Below are 20,658 nucleotides of genomic sequence, written 5' to 3'. Positions count from 1 at the left end.
GTTGTATTTAAAAATCAGTCTTGAAGAGCTAAACTCCACTGAAGAAGTTTTTTGTTAGACGCATTGACTGTGAAGCCACTTCAGTGGAGCATGGTCAGTCTGCAGGTGGAACCGCCGTCCCTAAACGTATGGCACAGATTCTCCAGCGCATACACAATGGTGTAACGTTCTTTTTCTGAGGCTGACCAGTGGCTTTCCCTCTCAGAAAGTTTTTTGCTGAGAAACACGACAGGATGGAACTGCTGATCTGGTCCTTCCTGCATTAAAACTGCTCCCACACCACGCTCAGATTCATCTGTGGTTATGACGAACGGTTGTGTGAAGTCTGGGACCCTCAGGACAGAGTCAGAAGTAAGGGCCGCCTTAAGCTGCTTAAAAGCTTTCTGACACTTCTCAGTTCACTGAACTGCATTTGGTTGTTTTTTCCTGGTCAGGTCTGTCAGTGGGGTGGCGATTTGGCTGTAGTTTGGTACAAATCATTGGTAATACCCAGCAAAGCCTAAGAATAATTGGATCTGCTTCTTTGACTTAGGGACAGGCCAATTTTGGATAGCATTTACCTTAGCCTGTAGGGGGTTGATAGTATCTTGACTCACCTGGTGTCCACTGTCCGTTACCCTGTTTAGGCATATTTCACACTTTTTGGCTTTAACAGTTAATCCTGCCTCCCTTATGCGCTGAAAGACAGGTTGGAGGTGTTCTGCCCATGAATCTGAGAATATAGCCACATCGTCAAGGTAGGTGACTGCAAATTCCCCAAATCCAGCCAGAAGGTTATCTACCAATCTCTGGAAGGTGGCGGTTGCATTTCGCAGTCTGAAAGGGAGCACATTAAATTCATACAGCCCTACATGGGTGATGAAGGCTGACCTTTCCTTGGCTGGTTCATCTAGCGGCACTTGCCAGTAACCCTTAGTTAAGTCTAAGGTGGAGACAAACTGGGCACATCCCAGTTTCTCCAATAGCTCATCTGTGTGGCATTGGATAGCTTTCTGGGCGAGGTATAGCATTTAGTTTACGGTAGTCCACACAAATGTGGATTTCCCTGTCTGGTTTGGGAACCAGAACCACTGGAGAGGCCCATGCACTCTCAGAGGGGCGGATTACCTGTTCGTAACATGTCCTTGATCTCCCTTTCTATTGCGGTTTTGGCTTGAGGGGCCATCCGATAGGGTTGGGCTCTAATTAGGCGAGCATCACCTGTGTCAGTGGAGTGGTATGCCCGTTCTGTCCGTCCTGGGGTGGCTGAAAACATTGGCGCAAAGCTGGTGCACAGCTCCTGGATTTGCTGTTGCTGCTTACGCCCAAGGGTCATGGAAGCATGGAAGGCTCACCTCTTGCACGCCACCATTGCTTTTTCCTTCATAGTAGACTTCTTCAGGCCACTCAGTGTTGTCTCTCTCCTGGGCTGTAAACTGGAGAACTTTGATTTCTCGGGAATAAAAGGGCTTTAGAGAATTAACATGGTATACTTTAGGTTTTAGGGTAGGTCTGGAAATGCTATGAGGTAATTAACAGCTCACAGGCGCTCTCGGACCATAAATGGCCCCTCCCATGACGCTTCCATCTTATTGGCCTGGAGCGCTTTCAGGACTATGACTTGGTCACCTACTCTGAAGGAATGCTTTCTGGCATGTTTATCATACCAGGCCTTTTGCTCTTCTTGAGCATCCTGTAGGTTTTCGCAAGCAAGGGCTAGAGAGTCTTTGAGGGTGTTTTGCAGGTTGGTTACAAAGTCCAAAATGTTAGTTCCTGGAGAAGATGTAACCCCCTCCCATTGCTGCTTCACCAACTATAATAGCCCCTTAAAATCATGGCCGTAAACGAGTTCAAAGGGTGAAAACCCTAAACTGGCATATGGTACAGCCCTGTAGGCAAAGAGCAACTGCTGCAACACTAGGTCCCAATCAATGGAGTGCTCATTCATGAATTTACATATCAAAGTCCCTTTGAACTTCTCCACTAGGCCATTTGTTTGATGGTGGTAAGGGGTGGCAACCAAATGGTTCACTCCATGAGCTTCCCAGAGATGTTTCATGGTCCCTGCCAGGAAGTTAGTTCCCGAATCTGTAAGGATGCTGGAGGACCAACTTACCCTGGCAAAAATGTCTGTCAATGCCTGGTTCATGATTTTAGCCCTGGTGTTGCTTAGAGCTACTGTTTCCAACTATCGGGGGGCAAAATCCATAGAAATCAGTATGTACAGCTTTCCTCTGGGTACAGCTTTCCTTCTTAGGGAAAGGACCCGGAATAGCCACAGCTACACCCTGAAATGGAACCTCAATGATGGGGAGTGGCTGGAGAGGGGCTTTGACCTGCTCTTGGGGCTTTCCCACCCTCTGGCACACTTCACAAGACCGGACATAAGTAGAAATGTCCTTGCCCATTCCCTCCCCGTGGAATGACTTCCCCAAATGGTCTTTGGTCCTATTCACCCCAGCATGGCCACTAGGGTGATCGTGGGCTAAGCTCAAGAGCTTTTCCCTATACTTATTTGGCACTACCAACTGTTTCTGAGGATGCCAGTCCTCCTTGTGCCCACCAGAAAGGGTCTCCTTGTATAAGAGTCCTCCTCCTATAACAAACCTGGACCTATTAGAAGAGCTGAGAGGCGGTGGGTCGCTCCATGCAACCGTCCAAGCTCCCTTGAGTCTCTCATCCACTTTCTGCTCTGCTTGGAACTGCTCCCTTGATGGTAGAGACATTAGTTCCTCGCTGGGTTGTGGACTTGGGCTTGGTTCCACTGGAAGCGATGCAGGTGATGGCGTTGTTTCCGTTGACTGTGAACCACTCTCCCCGCTGGTGCACTAGATGGTATTTTAGTCTCCGGTTGAACCTCTTGCACTGGTCTAGCTACTGCTGGCGCCCTTTGGTGCTGGCTCCCTAGACTCTGGTGGGGTTGCAAGCACGGGCTCTGGTGCTGAATGCGCCACCAGTTCCAATCCTTGGGAATGGTTCTGGCTGGGTTCCAGGAACTGGATTTACAACTGCTGCCATAGACTCTGGTCTGGAGTCTCATTCCACCACCTCTGGCTGCGTTCCTTTAGAAGGCTCAGGAATGGAGTTAGATTTGGAGGCCTGTTTAGCCTGGCTGCAGATGACCATCCCCACCCTTTTTGTTAGCCTCACATGGTTGGCTAAGTCTTCTCCCAGAAGCATGGGAATGGGATAATTGTCATAGACTGCAAAAGTCCATATCCCTGACCAGCCCTTGTACTGAAAAGGCAACCTGGCTGTAGGCAAGTTAAAGGGTTGCACTGTCACTTGGGCCTCTGGGTCTATGAATTTGGGGTCCACCAGGGATTGGTGGATAGCTGACACCTGTGCTCCAATGTCTCTCCACGCAGTAATCTTTCTCCCACCCACACTCACAGTTTTCCGAGGGAACTTTTACACTGAAAACTTTGGCACTGTTCAGTTTAGGCACCTATGGGGTTCAGCAGGCATTTTGCCAATCGCAGAGGAGCCAAAACTGGGATTTAGGCACATAGGGCCCTTTGTGGATCCCACCCTAAGTACCTTCTCAAAGCCACACCGAAAGCCTGTGGCACAGCAGAGAACTAAACCCAGGTCTACCAAGTCTGAGCCTAGTACCCTAACCACTGAACCAGCTAAAGCAGCAGCCCCTCACTGGCTCTTTGCATGTGTGCAGCCTGAAGACAGACATCACACAGAGCAAGGACTCTCACCCCTTGGAGAAAGATGGACAAACACAGGGATGGAGCAAGAGATACAGAAAGAGACAGGATTTACTGAAGATTTATAGGATTAGTCTAGGAAAGCTGGAGGAGAGTTGGGATTAGACTAGAGGCTAGGAGAGGTGAAGAGAGGAAGTAGAAATAGTTGCCACTCACATATTGGAATTTCATGGGGGAGGCACCTCGAGGAGGTGCAGGAGTGGGGGTGAGGTAGAGGGGTAGCTTGAGGAAGAGAAAGCAGTACGGGACCTGACTATGTGAGGACTGTATAAAAAGTCAGGTGGCAGGAAATTGAGAGGCTTAGAGAAGGTGCCGTAACCTTAAAGGACCATTGGGGACACTACTAACATCAGCCAGTGAGTTGCTTCTGTGTAGAGGACTTCCTAAATCTGTGATCTGCATGGTTATAGACCCACATTAATTTCTTTATGGATGGGCAGACACACCATCAAGTCACACAGGAATTCTAAGCCATGGATGACTTCCCATCTGTGGTGGCACATTGTGCATCTCTCTGTGAAACTACGCCATCTGTAGTACTGCCAACACCAGGCATTTGAAAATTATGAGGCTGGGCCCCAAAAAGTAATGAGATTGCCTTACAAACAATGAGATGTGTTTAAAAATAATTGTGTTCTTTTTATTTGCTTTTTGTTTTTTGAGCCTTTAGGGTGCACTTGGTTCATGTGTTCAAGCTTTTCTTCACAACCATGAAGTCTAGAAACATACCTTTATAAAAAAAGAAAGCTGAGATTTTCGCATAATGTCTAGACTCCAGGAGCTGAGGCATTTTTTTTTGAAACATCAAATGTTTCAAAAGTTTGCACCACTGAGTCTGAAATAGAAAATGTACCTAATTCCATGAATATGATGGCTGTACTTATGTGACACACTGGTAGTGTATACAGCTGTGCTAGAGCATTACCCAGAATCATGCCACTACTTCCACATTCTGCCCTTTTCGCCTATAGTATGTAACCAATTTACAACCACAACTTGCTGCCTTTGCTGGAGCACTCAAGAGAAGGACCATTTCTTAATTATGGTGTCAACGTCAGTGCAACTGGCAGGGCTGGATGAAGGCACAGGAGCTAGAGGCCTATGCCTAAGGCCTTAGTTCCTGGAGTTATGTGATGGGGTCAGACTTTTTTTTAAAGTAAATGTCTGGTCCTCATTGTTGAAAATGTGACACTTCTGCCACATAGGTAATAGCAGCAAAAAGACCATGTTTAATATATCACAAGAACTAGGAGTCACCAAATGAAATTAATAGGCAGCAGGTTTAAAACAAACAAAGGGAAGTATTTTTTTCACACAACGCACAGTCAACCTGTGGAACTGTTTGCCAGAGGATATTGTGAAGGCCAAGACTATAACAGGGTTCAAAAAAGAACTAGATAAGTTCATGGAGGATAGGTCCATCAATGGTTATTAGCCAGGATGGGCAGGGATGGTGTCCCTAGCCTCTGTTTACCAGTAGCTGAATGGGTGACAGGGGATGGATCACTTGGTGATTACCTGTTTTGTTCATTCCCTCCGGGGCACCTGGCACTGGCCACTGTCGGAAGACAGGATACTGGGCTAGATGGACTTTTGGTCTGATCCAGTATGGCCGTTCTTATCTAGGGACCCTCTTGACAAATAACTAAATCAGCTAAAACCTGGGAACACTATCACAGTACTCTCACTTGGACTTGCAAGTCTCCCTTGAAATATCTAGTACTATTTTCAGAAGACTGAGAGTCCATTTGTTCTGGCAGAGTTAGGTACTGGGGCTCAGCTGTCTTAACATGTGGTTGGTGCCTAACTGAGTGCCTAGTGCCCCTTTGCAGCGAAAAGGGCACGGAAAACACCATTTTCCACCAGCCCATGGGATTGGGGATAGTGGGGACTAGAGATTATATGTCTAAACGCAAACTTCCCTAAAAATTGCTTAAACTCATTGCCACCACAGAGTGGCCCATTATCAAACATTACTATGTCACTTATACCATGTCTAATAAAATAGATTTGACATGCACAATCACCAGTTTAGCAGTAGTATCTCCTAGTAAAGCTATCTCAGGGAAATTAGAATAATAGTCTAGAATGCATTTTTTCACCAGTAAATGTAAACAAATCTATGCCTGCTTTGCTCCAAGGGACCAATTTTTCCAGTGCCACCAACATGGGCTCTTTTGCTTAACCTGTCATGTATTTTTGGAATGTGCAATGGGTCTTGACCACTTCTTCAGTGTCACTGTTTATCTGAGACCAGTATAAAAAATCTGCAGCCTACTGATGCAATAACATCTGCCTGACTTTAGAGCAGGGGTGGGCAAACATTTTGCCTGAGGGCCACATCTGGGTGGGGAAATTGCATGCAGGGCCATGAACGTATGGCTGGGGCAAGGGGTTGGAGTGCGGGAGAGAGTGCAGGGTGTGGGAGGGAGTATGGTGTACAGGAAGGGGCTCAAGGCAAGGGGTTGGGGCGGAGGAGCAGTAAAGGGTGAACAAGGGGACTCGGGGTTGGGGTGCAGGGAGGGGTGCATGGTGTGGCAGGGGACTCAGGGCAGGGGGTTGGAGTGTGGGGTACAGGACGGGTTGGAGTGCGGGCTCTGGCCCGGTGCCACTTACCTGGAGTGGCTCCGGGTTGGCAGCGGCACCGCTAAGGCAGGCTCCCTGCCTGCCGGGGCCTGACACCACTCTCAGAAGTAGCCGTCACCATGTCCCTGCATACCCTGGGGGCAGAGGGCTCCACACGCTACCCTCGCCTGCAGGTACCTCCCCCGAAGCTCCCATTGGCCGCGTGTTCCCAGCCAATGGGAGCTTCGTGTGTGGAACCCACAGATAAGGGCCACAGGGACGTGGTGCCGGCCGCTACTGGGAGCGGCGCAGGGCCCACAGCGCCACGGGAATGGCAATCCCGTGGGCTGGATCCAAAGCCCTGAAGGGCTGGATCCCGCCCCTGGGCCGTAGTTTGCCCACCCCAGCTTTAGAGAGAGCCTGAAACAATTGTTCTGAGAGGTGTGAGCTACAGCCTGCCTCTTAATGCGGTGTTAACACCAACACCCACTTTTGAAGGGCCCTCCAACACCACTTCAACAAAGCACTCCATGTATGGAAGGAGAAAAGTGCAGCAGGCCAAGCCTGCCCACCCAGGCAGATATTCTTCCGACTCTCAAGGGGAGGGAGGCCCTTGAAACTGTTCATGGAGTGGAGATGCCCCTGCTTGATTAGCAGGGGAATCAGGCCCACTTTGGCACTGGCTCTCCAAGGTGAGACCAAGAGGGAGCTTTGGCTATGGTGTGTCTAGGAGTAGGACTTGATAGCTACTGACTGAGGCAGGGCTTCCTCTTGTCCTCTTATCCTCTCTGCTTCTGTCTTATCATTTGTGCCTACCCCAACCTTTACCAGTTTGGCCACTCTCCACTGGGAATAGCCATTACTTGAAAATAACCTGCTTTTACACTGCTCATTACTGGGTGTCCAAGCTTCATTAGTATACTGCCAGTTACCACTGCACCTGGTGGCTGTTTCTGCTCAGCCTTAAACACCAAGGATATTTGTGTGGACACTTTGAAAATCCCAAGTACTGTATAGTCAAGCAACTTGTGAGCAGCCAAATCCAAGCTGTGAAAATTGCCTGGGCACATAATTCGCTCACACTAGTGCCCCTTGCTGGGGACCCAAATAGTTATTTGCATCTACCCAAGATTTTAAAACATAGCCATAGTGTATAGAACTTGCCCCTTCTCTGCTTCTTCTTCTATTTCTGCAACCTGTGAGCAGAGATATAGTCAACTTAAACAGTGACCAACTCCTGTTCCTGATCTCTATCTCCTAGGCTTTTCTATCTGTTCAGATGCTGATGAAACAATGGTGTCCGTGCAGGCCACAGATTCCCTCAGAGGATTGCTGAAGCATCTACAGTAGACTGAGAGAAGGGGAGGGGCAGAGATAATCAGAAACAAGGAGAACAGCAATGCCAGGAGAGCAGAGCACCGTATAATGGTGAAGCTTTGAAAAGATATTCTCAGTATTGGGTCCCCCAGCCATAGCTGGACTCCCATCCACAGAGATTTTCAAAGAGCATGCACTGCCCACATTCTGCTTCCCTTTCTTGTCTGAGTGCCCAAAACTGGGCATCCAAATTCCTCTGCACAGATGTAAGATAAAATAAAGAAGAAATAATTTAGTATGAGATTTGTACCATAGATGACAAAATCATAGCTTAGTACTCTTCTCCAGCTTGTTAATGATAATGGGACAGCTGTACATCTCGTGCTCAAGCAAACAGCCTCATGCTTTACAACACACCCGAGGCATTTGGATTTCACATTATGTTCTGTGTGTTTGTTACTTATATATATTTTTTAAATTGGCTACTTCAGTGTTGAATCTCACCCTGTGTATGGCGACAGGTGCACCTTTGGCTGCTGAAGAAATTAAGCCAGTATTAGAAATGGCACAAAGTGAAGATGGCAGCTGACAATCTATTAACATATGCCAGGTGCATTTAGAATCAGAAAATGTTATGCTGTGCAGAGAAAGTTTTTGTGCTACCCTAGTTCAATTACATACAAATATCCACTTCTGCCAAGTGAAAGTAGCTGTGAAATATTTAAGAGCAAACGGTAACTATCAGTTTCTCTATAAATCCTCTATAAATAGCCATATTTATTTTAAAGGATGATGCAATTCTACTTTAGACACAGATCATAGTTTGCAGAGTTACAACAGACTATATTGCATCATGTATCCTGCATAAACCCTGCTTGCAACATGGCATTTATCACAATGTGCTATCTATTTACATTAATGTATTTTAAGCGCTTTTAAAATAGTTTTCAGGTCCACATTTTTGTTTTCTTAATCCTTTGCAATCAATGATGCCATGTCAGTGATTCATTCTTTGGCCTGGAGAATATGGTTCTGAAGCCCTAAACTTTAGTCATTCTTTGCATTGGCCACAGCTGGTCATATTAGAGCAACTTGGAGTCTATACTATACGGTGACACCAGGTCCCTGCCACCTTGAGGAGCTAGGCAAGAATAAGAAACACAAAATTTGATCACTTGCTTGGTGATGTCAGTCTTAAGGAAGTTTTAAAGAATCAAATATTTTTGTTAATTCCACTGCACAGTGATGCACTTTTTTTCCTATTATTTCTATTCACATCGCTGCTGATTACTCAGATATCTGTGTGTAAACAGAACCTTTCTCATTTATAATTAGCCATCTTCTCTGACTGATTAAGGAACATGCTTGGAATGAGAATATGCTTAAATAGAATGCTTCTATTTAAATTCATATAAATTGATAAGCCGCAATTAGATATACAGGAAAAATACTTCAAAGTTGAAATGGGGTAGTGAAGAAATAAGTTTTTAGTGCTAGAGTACAACAGAGATACTCTAAAGAAGTTAGCTTTTTGCCCTTCCAGATTGCAAAATATCCTAGTGCCAGTCAGTATCTGATTTACATAAGATTCCATTTGGAACCCTTTTAAAGTGGAAATCACCTATGCTTACAAGCGTGCATTGCTAAAGAATTAGTTGTTCAGGAAGTCTGTTACTCCAAATATACAGTTATCACATTAGATACACCTCCTTCACTATATATTGTGGTTAGGCAATTCCTAAGACAGAATGCTTTGAAACTGTATCTGAAGTTGTATAACCAACAACATCTAATTTTAATGTTCCACTTTTCCCCTACTTATTATAGCTATTAAAATGCTGGAAAGGAGGGTTTCTTTCTAGTTAACCAAAAATAAGGATTTTTCTTGATAGACTTTTATTTTCAATTCTTCTGCATTAATTTAAATTATATAATGTGAGTTAGTGTGGCCTAGTAGCTAGAACAAATGACCTGGAAATCAGGACTCCTACATTCTATTCTTATCTCTGCATTTGATTCACTCAATGATGCTGGACAATTATCCTCAAGGATAAATCTCAGTGATGCGCGGTGAATATTTTAACAAGAGTTTCCTGCAAAAATGTTCTCCCTTAGCATGTGATAAACCCATGTACCAGAGGCACGTGTGCTTGCAGAGAAGGATGAGGGACCGGATAGTGTATTCAAATGGAAGAGCAAAAAGCAAATGAACAAAGACCCTTTGTCATAACCATAATCAAGGAGAGAGGTGACAGAATGTGTCATGTTTGTATCATGTACATTTCACTAGAAATGTTTGTACTTTTTTGTTCCAAGAAAAATATACTGAGGTCACAATTGTGAGTAGGCCCACTTACGTCAAGTAGTGTGTGAATAAGGGTTCCAGCACTAGGTCTTGAGTTACTGACGATATAGTACAGTGCTCAATTTGTGTAATTTGAAATAGAACTGGGGATTGATTGTGTGAAGACTTATTACAGGCTTTTGGATGCATCCTTCCCAGAGACATTTGCTGAATATAGCTATGATTTGGTGTAATCTAGTACATTCCAAAGGCAAAAATATGCACTTCAGAAGGTTTTTGTTTGTCTGTTCCTTTGTTTTCAGCCTCAAGGATAAGTAATCTCTGGCAAAGCTTAGCCAGTTACAGTTAAATTTTAACACTGTCCACTACAGGCAGGGAAATTACTTCCACCCAATCTTCAATTTGGCAGTAGAACCTCAAAAGACTCGGAGGGCACCCTTGAGCACACTACTAATCACTCTGACCCTCAGTTTATCCATCTGTAAAGTTAGAATATTTATTACCTATCTCACAAGAAAACTGAGTCTTAATTCAAGGAGTAAGAAGGAGATTAAGTTGTTGATTTTGATTAACCTTGAATGGATGTATGTATTTGAAGAAATTGGTAATTTTTTTAATGTAGACACAGGCATTTTTTAAAAATCACAAATCAATATTTTACTCGACCAACTTCTGTTGGTGAAAGAGACAAGCTTTGGAGCTACATGGAGCTCTTCTTCAGGTCAGGCTCTTTGTAGCTCGAAAGCCTGTCTCTTCACCAACATAAGTGGTCTAATAAAAGATATTATTTCTTCTACCTTATCTCTCTAGTATCTTGGAACCAATGAGTCTACAACACTGTAACAATAAATTAACTGATAGCACATTAAGATCTTTGGAAATAAATAGGGTACAAAGGCTAACTTCATATAAATTAGAAAATTAAAGATTTAATAATTATTGAAATCCTGTTAAAGAATTTTCCACATGTATGTTACCCTGTGTTCTTCTTGCTTTTTTCTATAAAATGTATCAATTAACGATTGTGAAATTTCTCTGTTCTGATGGGCTGTGTCAAAGTATATGATGTTTTAATTTTAAGTTACAAGACTTCTACATACAGCGGGTAATATCCCTAAATTTTTCAAAGTGTGATGGAGAGTTTTAGCTATGCATTTTCCATTGATTTGAATTATATGGCTAAAATCTCATGCAAGGTTTTGAAAATTCAGGAACCAATTAGTAACAGGGCTAGAAGAGAGACAGAATGGACCATAACAGTGGTTTAATAGTTCTCTGGTGGGCCTGTAAATTTCAGAAGAATTTAGGTTTTCATTTAAAATAAATGAAGTTTCTAACCCTTAGGGCTGAAATCTTTCAAATGTGACAATTAGCAGCACTGTTTTGCTGAATCTATTGACCTCTTTAACAATAGCTGAGAGGTGGATTGACCTATTTCAGTAGAAGTTAATTCTGAAGCCTAATTATGCTGATTAAAATGTCAACTTTATTAACTATTCCACTGCTAATAATTTTAGAAGAAATAGTTAATATATGCATATCTACTGTGGCTAGAAAATATAAAAGTAAGAAATGTAAAACTTTTATGAGATCATATAATTATCCCTTAGAAAACAATGCAGGATTGTTCCCTGCAGTCTAATCTTCAGGATTTCGTCTATTTTAGATTGGAATGTCCGAAGTGAGATTATTCACAGTTTAACAGATCTCACCATTAAAAGTTTTTCTGTTTTGTTTTTTTCTTCCTAAATATTTCAACCCATTACTCCTATTACATCTGAAGGCTGAAAGAAGCCACCAGGGAATGGGGAACAGAAGTCACCAAGCGTGAGGGAAAGAGAGCCCTAATGTTCTAACATCCATAAACATAAGTTTTCAGTGTAAGTGCCAGCTTGCCAATTGAACCATTTAAGTTAGCCAGTTCTCTTATCTCAAATGAAGAATAGTTTAAAATTAGCAAAAGCAGACCTAAAATAATATACTGGGTAACCTTTTCTTCTTGTGTCTCTGATGGGTGATTTGGCAAATAGATAGCAGCTGTTTTTACATGTGGAAGGGGAGATCTTATCTGCAAAGATAGGCAGTGTTAGGTCTTTCCACATTCTGTTACATGATCCCCTCCTGGAGGTCACGTATTAGCTTTCCCCAAGCACTATAAACCTCTGTCATATGAGCAGAGCATACACAGCTACTATGCTGCTTTTTTGTCAAGTGGCTTTTTTAGCTGTCCCCCTGAAGCTGTGCTTTGTGATTCTTTTAATTGGGTTCATAGAGCACAAACAGCCTTCACTTATGCTTTTGGCCTCCATTACATTCCCCCCCCCCCAAAGTAAATATGCTGTCTTCTCCCTATTTTGTTCAAGCCACACCCTTTTATTATTATAACACTTTGCTATATAATGTGTAGGAGAGGAGGGAATACACTTGTATCCATTATTGCCTCTCTGTATGCCCTTCCTCCAGTCTCTTCTCTGTGAGATTAAGGGCATTTTTCTCCCTTCTGTACTGCATAAGAGGAGGGGAGTATAAAGCTCTGAATTATAGATACCAATCTGAATTCTGAGTACATAAATGGGTACTGCCTCATCCACCAATTTTTTTCCCCAAGTATACACAGGGTTTGAAACCATTGCCCTTTCCATGGACCAGACAGAAACATTAACATTAAACCACATGATCAAGAACTGCTGAATTTGCACATACAAACATATTTACAACAGCCATGGACACATACACATTTTCACCTAACATGCTATATTTCTTTAAAGAAATATTGTTAAACTAGCATAGTATCTGTCCTTCCAATAGCTAAATCCAATGTGTGAACATACAAGCTTAAATTTCACTCACCTGCAAAATGGACTGGATACAGTAGGGATCATATAACAAATCCCGCCATTTAGACAAAAAGATCCATAACTGGTGCCACAGAGCTCTTCATGATCTGAAAAGAACAGATACAAAGAGAGAGATTTGTTTTACTCAGGAGGAATCAAGATGTGAAAAAATTATACCATGTGGTGATTTGGGTTTTGTTTTGTTGTTTTCTTTAAATTATAACACAAAAGATACAACTGGCTTAAAAATACTAGAAACTAATAAGGGACAGTTTTACTCTCCAACATATTGGTATGTACCACTATGTAGCTAATAAAATCAATGATTGTAACTGTGAATACAAGTACTAAAGTTGATTTTACAAAATATATAGCAAATATACCAGCATATCAGAAGGCAGGCTTAAAGTTTGAGGAAGTGGGAGCAGTTCCATTAGTAAGGAGTGACAGAGCTTTGAAATCTTCCTCATGGCTATCACATTCGGGGAGCATAGTGAATATATTGGGCCAGATGATAGCCCTTATCAAGACTGCTTTGCACTGCTCTAGTGGTGCAAAGCAGCTTTAAAAACAGCTATATGGGGATTCCTGCAGTATACAGGAATCCACATATGTGGAGGCAGTATAGACATCCCTATACTCCCCCTCCTCCCAGCCTAGGAGTGCGGCCAGGGAAAGGGGAGAATGGCCTGAGTGCTGCTGCAGTCTAACTGTCCCTGACAGTGAATGGCCCCTTTGGCCTTTAGGCTGCTCCAACCTTCAGTGAAAACTGACCCATCCCCCTGCTGGCTCCAGCCAACTTTGGGCCACCCAGCTGCACCAAGCACCATTCTGGCACAGCTGAGGAGCTAGTTCATTAATACTTGTATGGAGAAACTGCAATATAAGATTTCTCCAAACAATTACATTTGTTTCTTATAATGTAATTTCAAAAGAGTACATTTTTCATGATTGATTTTAAACATGAATTTTAATGTAGGCTCCTTAATAAGCTATCCAGATCCTGCATTTGGATGCTCAGATTGGAATTTAGAGATGTAATTGTCCATTTTATGTACCTAAATCCCAATCTGGGCATCCAAATGCAGGATTTAGACATCCTAGTAAGAAGTTCATGTTTTTAAAACTGGGGTAGGTGGGTGGGTGGGTGGGTGGTATATGCAAGTGAGTATATAGCCATATATATGTGTGTGAGAGAGATTTTATTAATCTCACTCATTAAACCCAAGCATTTCCTTTAAAACAGGAATAGAACAGGCCTGTGACATCACAAACCTGAGAATCATGTGTTATCTCACACTTTAGGTGTGATTATTTTCACTGTTATTTCCAGCCATATCTGAAAATGAGACTGCAGAATGCCTACTGTTCGCGTATGGCAAAATGTGCCTTCAGCAGTGCATACAAAATATACTATTATGGAAAAAGGTATCTTGATTTTCATTTTCATATCTACTCTTTTGGAATAACCAATGTAACTCACTTGTAACTCCCCTGGGCCAAAACTGTGGCTGCGAACAACAATCCGCACTAGCAAGTGGTGTTAAAACATCCCACAACAGAGAGCGCTCCCACAGGCATTGCAGTCTCAGTGGGCACAATGCTTCCAGGAGCACCAGGAGTGTTTGGCCATTGCTATATTCTTGGAAGAGGTGCAGTATGCACCATATCCATACAGTACACTGGGCTGGCACTACAAATTCTGCCCTCTCACTGTCCTCTTTGGGTTATATAGTGATGCAATTGGCAGTGGAGACCCTGGGTGAAATCCTGGCCATGTTTAAGTCAATGGCAAAATTCCCATTGGATTAAATGGGGCTAGGATTTCAAAATCAATGGGCGTTTTGCTGTGGAATTCAACAGAAATTTGCTGTGGGCCAAAAAAAATCTGATGAGGTTCAACAAGGACAAATGCAGAGTCCTGCACTTAGGAAGGAAGAATCCCATGCACCGCTACAGGCTGGGGACCGACTGGCTAAGCAGCAGTTCGGCAGAAAAGGACCTAGGGGTTACAGTGGACGAGAAGCTGGATATGAGTCAGCAGTGTACCCTTGTTGCCAAGAAGGCCAATGGCATCTTGGGCTGTATTCGTAGGAGCATGGCCAGCAGATCGAGGGAAGTGATTATTCCCCTCTAATCGGCACTGCTGAGGCCACACCTGGAGTATTGCGTCCAGTTTTGGTCCCCCAATACAGAAGGGATGTGGACAAATTGGAGCGAGTCCAGCAGAGGGCAATGAAAATGGTTAGGGGTCTGGGGCACATGACTTACAAGGGGAGGCTGAGGGAACTGGGTTTATTTGGTCTGCAGAAGAGAAGAGTGAGGGGGGATTTGATAGCAGCCTTCAATTACCTGAAGGGTGGGTTCCAAAGAGGATGAAGCTAAGCTGTTCTCAGTGGTGGCAGATGACAGAACAAGAAGCAGTGGTCTCAAGTTGCAGTGGGGGGAGGTCTAGGTTGGACATTAGGAAACACTATTTCACTAGGAGGGTGGTGAAGCACTGGAATGGGTTACCTAGGGGGGTGGCGGACTCTCCATCCTTCGAGGTTTTTAAGGCCCGATTTGACAAAGCCTTTGCTGGGATGATTTAATTGGTGTTGGTCCCGCTTTGAGCAGGAGATTGGACTAGATGTCCTCCTGAGGTCTCTTCCAACCCTAATATTCTATGATTCTATGATTCAACAGGGCCAGGATTTCAATCCCCATGTCCACGTGCTCAGTGTGCAAGGATCAGAACTGTGCACAGACCCAGTGCAAATTATCAGGGGGACAGAAAGCTCTTTGTGCCCTCTCCATCCTTGTGCATCTTCACAAGACCAGGCACAACTTAACTCTATATGTTCACACTAAGGTCAAAAATAAAATACAATTTTACTTTTAACCAGCATGATTTCTATACTTATAATACACATTGACAATTTGTTTACTGCAAGCTTACTATTGAGAACTTTTCAAGTATTACACTTGTGTGTACAGACCATTTACTATGGTGTGAGGGGCGGGGAGAAAACAGCTGAAGAGAAAATTTACTAACAAGTCTTTTTGAACAGAAGCTGTAAATAAATTAAATATGTTTTATTATCTCCATGTAGATATGTCAGTGTAACCAGATTTGGGGTCATGTCATCTCCTGAATGAAAGGAGGGGATGAAAAAAGTAGAAATCCTACTCTATTGTCTCTGAAACTGCTGGAGGGAAGGGGGAGATGCTAAAGTAGAAAATCTCCCACCCCTTCTTCCTGTCCAACTTCCCCAAGCTTATGGATGCCCATGTGAGGGAATGCAGTGCTGCTGAGACTCTACAACTTGGATAGCCAGCTGAAGGAAGGGAGAGCCAATGGAAGGTAAGTTTATGCAGCATCATCTCCTGGCATACCCTCACGAAAATTTTTGTGAGAGTTAATGAGATCCTTGTTAACTTCCTAGAGTCATGCCCAGCAAGTAGTCTTTTATTACTCTATAAGTAAAAGTAAGGCAAAGGCTCTGGCTTACTCAAGACCCATGCTGCCATGGGGGAGGAGGACCTAGGAGTAGTTGATGCCACAGCCAACCTCCCAAATGTTCTGAGATCTACAGGATATTCTTGTAGAACACAGAACATCAGCCCTCTCTGCAGTCCCACTAGATATGCCTCCACTCCATGGCAAAATGCCTCAGGAACTCTGGAGCGGGAGAGATGTGTAGAGAGAGAGAGACAGTGTGTGGCAAAATAATCCATTTGAATAATTTGAGTATAATACTCTGTGGCTGTGGGTGTAAATTACAATAATGAATATTGTCTTTCTTGAGAGTACAGTAACATCAACAAAACCAGTTCTTCAGGGAATCTCATCACAGACTAAATTCCTGGATATACTGCCACTCTCCAGAGCCACTTCTTGCAATGAAGGAGAAAAAAATATATCCTTCATTTGTTTAAAGTAACTGCCAATAAGCGGGCTATTTAGAGAATACCTTTACACTCATGTGGGTCAAGTATCTCATCAGTCCATTTGTACTTTTCAGTCATTCTGATCTGAGCAAATAGTATTTTGCTGCTGTTTATTAAGTGACACTATGTAAAGTGGCCTACACATTTTGAAGAAATGAAAGAATAAAATAAAATACAAGATGCTATAATATCAAGAAAAAATATTGCAATCAATGTCACAATTCATGGTCACCTCATTAGAGAATTTTGACCAAATTCTGCCCTTAGGCATGCACAACTCTCACCAGTGACAACAGAAGTCAAGTTTGAGCATACAGGGCCAAAATTTGCCCCTTTAAGCTTACAGTCAGTGATTTGGAATACTGTAATACAAGTATTATATGCGTGTCAGAAGGGGTTCTAATACAGGTAGGAACCCAGGTACTTTAGCGCCAGAGAGGGTGGAGTAGAGCTTGACACTTTTTGCAGAGATAAACTGTTTTAACAACAAGACCTGCCAGTTCATCTAGCTAGTAGTACACTTTGCTGACAAAATAAACTCATCTAACCTGAATTGCTATCTCTGTTTTTATTCTGAGTCTATTAAATTTGTTGTTAGGAAATATTGTCTTTTATTTTGAAAGACATAGCTATGCCTTTTTACAAGTGAAGTTAATAAACTGCTTTAATCTAAAAATTCAAATTATAAGCTTGGAGGGTCAAATGTATTCTACAGTTAGATTAGTATTACCAAGACAGAAAGGTCATACAAGATAGATGTTGATGAGAGGGAAACATTATCAATATCAATCTAGATTATAAATAAATAATTGGATATTGTCATCAACTTTTCCAATTAATACCACTGTAGAAATGGCACCAACATACTATGGATATTCTATGTCATGTATATTTGTATTTTGATATATTGCTTTACTTCCTGGGGAAAGAAAATAAAGGGGGGCCAACACATTTTATTTAGAAAGTGGTCAAACAGTTGCAACTTTATTGAACCAAAATTAAGCAAAATTGATTCTTGCAGCCCTAACACAGCAGTGGTTCAAAGTGGAAGAGGCGATAGTACCCTCTAAGTACTCATATGACTAAGACCTACTCATATAACTAAGACCTACAGTTTCAAATTGGCATATTCAACACTTTATATGCACACATAGCTGTATGCACGTGCACATCTCCAAGCAGCCTTGTGCTCATGCACTGGGCCCTGTGTGTGCATATTCTGGTCAGACACTTGCTAAATTGTATGCACACCTCTATCTGTATCCATTGAAAATTTGGGCCAGAGTGCCCTATGCGTTGGGGGATAAAAATCCTCAACACCACCTAACCCCATAGAAACCTCCTCCCCACACGTATATTTGTCCCCAATCCAGAGGCTAACCCTCCGAATGTTTTAATCTGGCCCTCGAGCTCCAGCGGGGGAGTGGGGTCTTGGGGCTTGCCCCGCTCCGGTGCTCCAGCTGGTGAGTCGGGTTGAGGATTGCCCCTCTCTGCACGGCTCCCAGAACCAGTGGCATGTCCTCCCTCCGGCTCCTATGCGTAGGGGCAGCCAAGGGGCGCCGCACGCTGCCCCCACATTGGCCAGGAACTGAGGCCCATGGGAGCTGCAGGGGCGGTGACTGCGGACAGGGCAGAGTACAGAACTGTCTGGTCACGCCTCCGTGTAAAAGCCGGAGGGGGGACATGCCGCTGCTTCTGGGAGCTGCTTGAGGTAAGTGTCGCCTGGAGCCTGCACCCCTGACCACATTGTGCATTCCAACCCCCTGACCCAGCCCTGATCCCCCTCCTTCCCTCCAAATCCTTCGGTCCCAGTTGGGAGCACCCTCCTGCACCCTCAATCCCTTATCCCCAGCCCTAGCCCTCACCCCCACACCCCAACCCCCAATTTTGTGAGTATTCATGGCCCACCATACAATTTCCATATCCAGATGTGGTCCTCGGGACAAAAAGTTTGCCCACCCCTGGGCTAAACTAACTACCCTTTACCCAACAAACATTGCCCTAAAGTTGCAATCATGTGAATAAAAAAGAAAAAGAACTCAAAACTGTCAGGTGGTAGATTAGAAAGGATCTGCTTTGTCCTGCCTCCTTTTATAAGAAGTCCTGGGCCATATGCCAGCCCACCCCAGAACTTCTGAGAGGTATTAAGATTGGCCAATGCAATCCCTCCTTACAAAAGTTGAAAACACTGGTCCACTGCCCCGGGAGTAGAGTTGGCTCTCAGGAGAAGCCACAACAATCTAACCCCACCTGTTGTAATCCGTGCAACTATAGTGAACTATAAATAAACATCTGAGTAAAAATAAACTTACAAGAAATTACCTGTTCGCATATTATTCTGACAACAATTTTTATTCTTGGTTAGAGGCTAGTTTTCTAAAACAGCACCTAAAGACAAAAATTAAATTTAGCATTTTAATCCTATTGTATTTTGCCTGAGTAAATAGCTATATGGATGTATTTTCATTTATGCTGCAGACCAAGAAGTTTCTCTACTGTAGATAGAAATATTCTGTTATACTATATGTAAACTCAATTAATTTTAAAACTAATGGCAAACATTCATACGTACAGTCAAATTCATAAACCTTTATGGCACAGTGCTACTGATAAAGCAGATACACCTGCAGACTGGTTTGAATAATGAAAATATTGAAAAATAGTTCTACAGAGGAATTCTGCCTCGAAGAGAATGTAGTCATGCAGGACTTATAGTGCTTGATGCTTTTAGAAAATCTACATTGTTACCTACATTGTTGCTTTATAAATTCCAGTGCACATTATAAAGCCAGTCATGATTCTGAAGTCAAATTAAGTTTTGCTGCAGAATTGGGCCCCACTTTTGCAATTCACTGGTATGTGAAACTTACTGTCTCACAATTCTTGGTTTTTTTGTTTGTTTATTTTCTATTTTGTCTGATTGTAAAATTAAATTAGAAGCTGAGAGTTTAATAAAATTCAAAAAAGTACTAGTTATATATGGATTACAGAGGATAATTTTTTTTATAAGGGATATAAATTCTTCTACTTCAGGACACAAACCAACCACTACCAGAGACAGCTAGGACAAAGTTCCCTTTTGGGAAGTTTATTCCATAATTGTCCACTGTAGCATTTCCTGTAACTTATTCTAAAACATCTGGTTGTGGCCACGGTCAGAGAGGTTATTAAGCAGACGGATCATTGAATTGGACTGGTCTGGTACAGCAATTCCTATTTTCTAAAGTTTCCTATTTCTGAATTTATTTTGTTTTAATTCACATATAATTCACTGTATAGTAAACCACTAAAAATAGAACATATAAGAATAAATTAATTGTGGCAGCATATAGCCACAGGTTAGGAGAAATATGGAGAAGTACCACCGCCAGTAAGAGCACAATGCCAGCAGAGGACAATAGCCGCTACATCACCTTTAAAAAGGATGCAGTATTTACTCCTCTTTGCATCATACATCCAAGATATTTCCTTCATCCCAGCATTTAAAAGATTTTTTCCAGTTAAATGGCAAAACAAAGAATTTATGAGCATTACTAGAAAGAAATGCCTACACCTGAACCTCTCTAGTTGTACAAAACAAGTTTATATATAAGCTTGTTTCAAAAGATTAAAAGGGTTTGTACTTACTGTATAGTGTAAGTAGATAATTCTGTTCCTCACAGAAACTTAAATCACTTCTTTACTCCTTCTTTAAGCGTCCTGACCCTACAAGAGAAATCTAAAATGGCAACTCCCTACATTACAAAGATGTAATACCAAGTCTCCACCCAAAGGGCAGTCCTCTCTCACACATACATACAACTTTATCCACTGTAAGTGTACATAACAAAACAGAGTTAAAAATAGTACATGGCACAAAACAAACAAAAAAATATCAAAAATTATTTACCTCACAACTAAAATGTTTACAACAAACAAATTATCTTGCAGATGTGGTATGTTCAGCAGAACCCCAGATTTGCATTTTATACCTGCTGTTAAAAAGCTGAAGACTTATGTGTGTGCA

General features: G+C 42.6%; 2 protein-coding genes across 4 annotated transcripts in view; one reads left to right on the top strand and one right to left on the bottom strand.

The window, feature by feature from the left end:
• Positions 1 to 20,658, top strand: part of TMEM266 (transmembrane protein 266) — a 191,388-nt gene that overhangs the window by 31,135 nt on the left and 139,595 nt on the right. The window contains exons 4-6 of one of the 2 annotated variants that reach the window (XM_073303520.2): positions 11,669 to 11,765; positions 14,056 to 14,150; positions 15,815 to 16,065. The gene's annotated coding sequence lies outside the window, so the exon portion shown is untranslated. The remainder of the gene's footprint in view (positions 1 to 11,668; positions 11,766 to 14,055; positions 14,151 to 15,814; positions 16,066 to 20,658) is intronic. The other variant, XM_073303518.2, reaches the window with a different exon arrangement.
• Positions 1 to 20,658, bottom strand: part of NRG4 (neuregulin 4) — a 63,227-nt gene that overhangs the window by 26,852 nt on the left and 15,717 nt on the right. For both annotated transcript variants that reach the window (XM_073303524.2, XM_073303523.2), the window contains exons 3-5: positions 20,280 to 20,357; positions 18,975 to 19,040; positions 12,736 to 12,829 (exon numbers count right to left, since the gene is read on the bottom strand). In XM_073303524.2, coding sequence (XP_073159625.1) covers positions 12,736 to 12,829; positions 18,975 to 18,984 — 104 coding nt within the window. In that variant the 5' untranslated portion in view covers positions 18,985 to 19,040; positions 20,280 to 20,357. The remainder of the gene's footprint in view (positions 1 to 12,735; positions 12,830 to 18,974; positions 19,041 to 20,279; positions 20,358 to 20,658) is intronic.

Source organism: Lepidochelys kempii, chromosome 10 (assembly GCF_965140285.1).
Source record: "Lepidochelys kempii isolate rLepKem1 chromosome 10, rLepKem1.hap1, whole genome shotgun sequence".
In the NCBI taxonomy this organism is placed as follows: Eukaryota; Metazoa; Chordata; order Testudines; family Cheloniidae; genus Lepidochelys; species Lepidochelys kempii.
The sequence above is the reverse complement of the archived record's forward strand: the minus strand, read 5'-3'. Positions and strand labels throughout refer to the sequence as shown.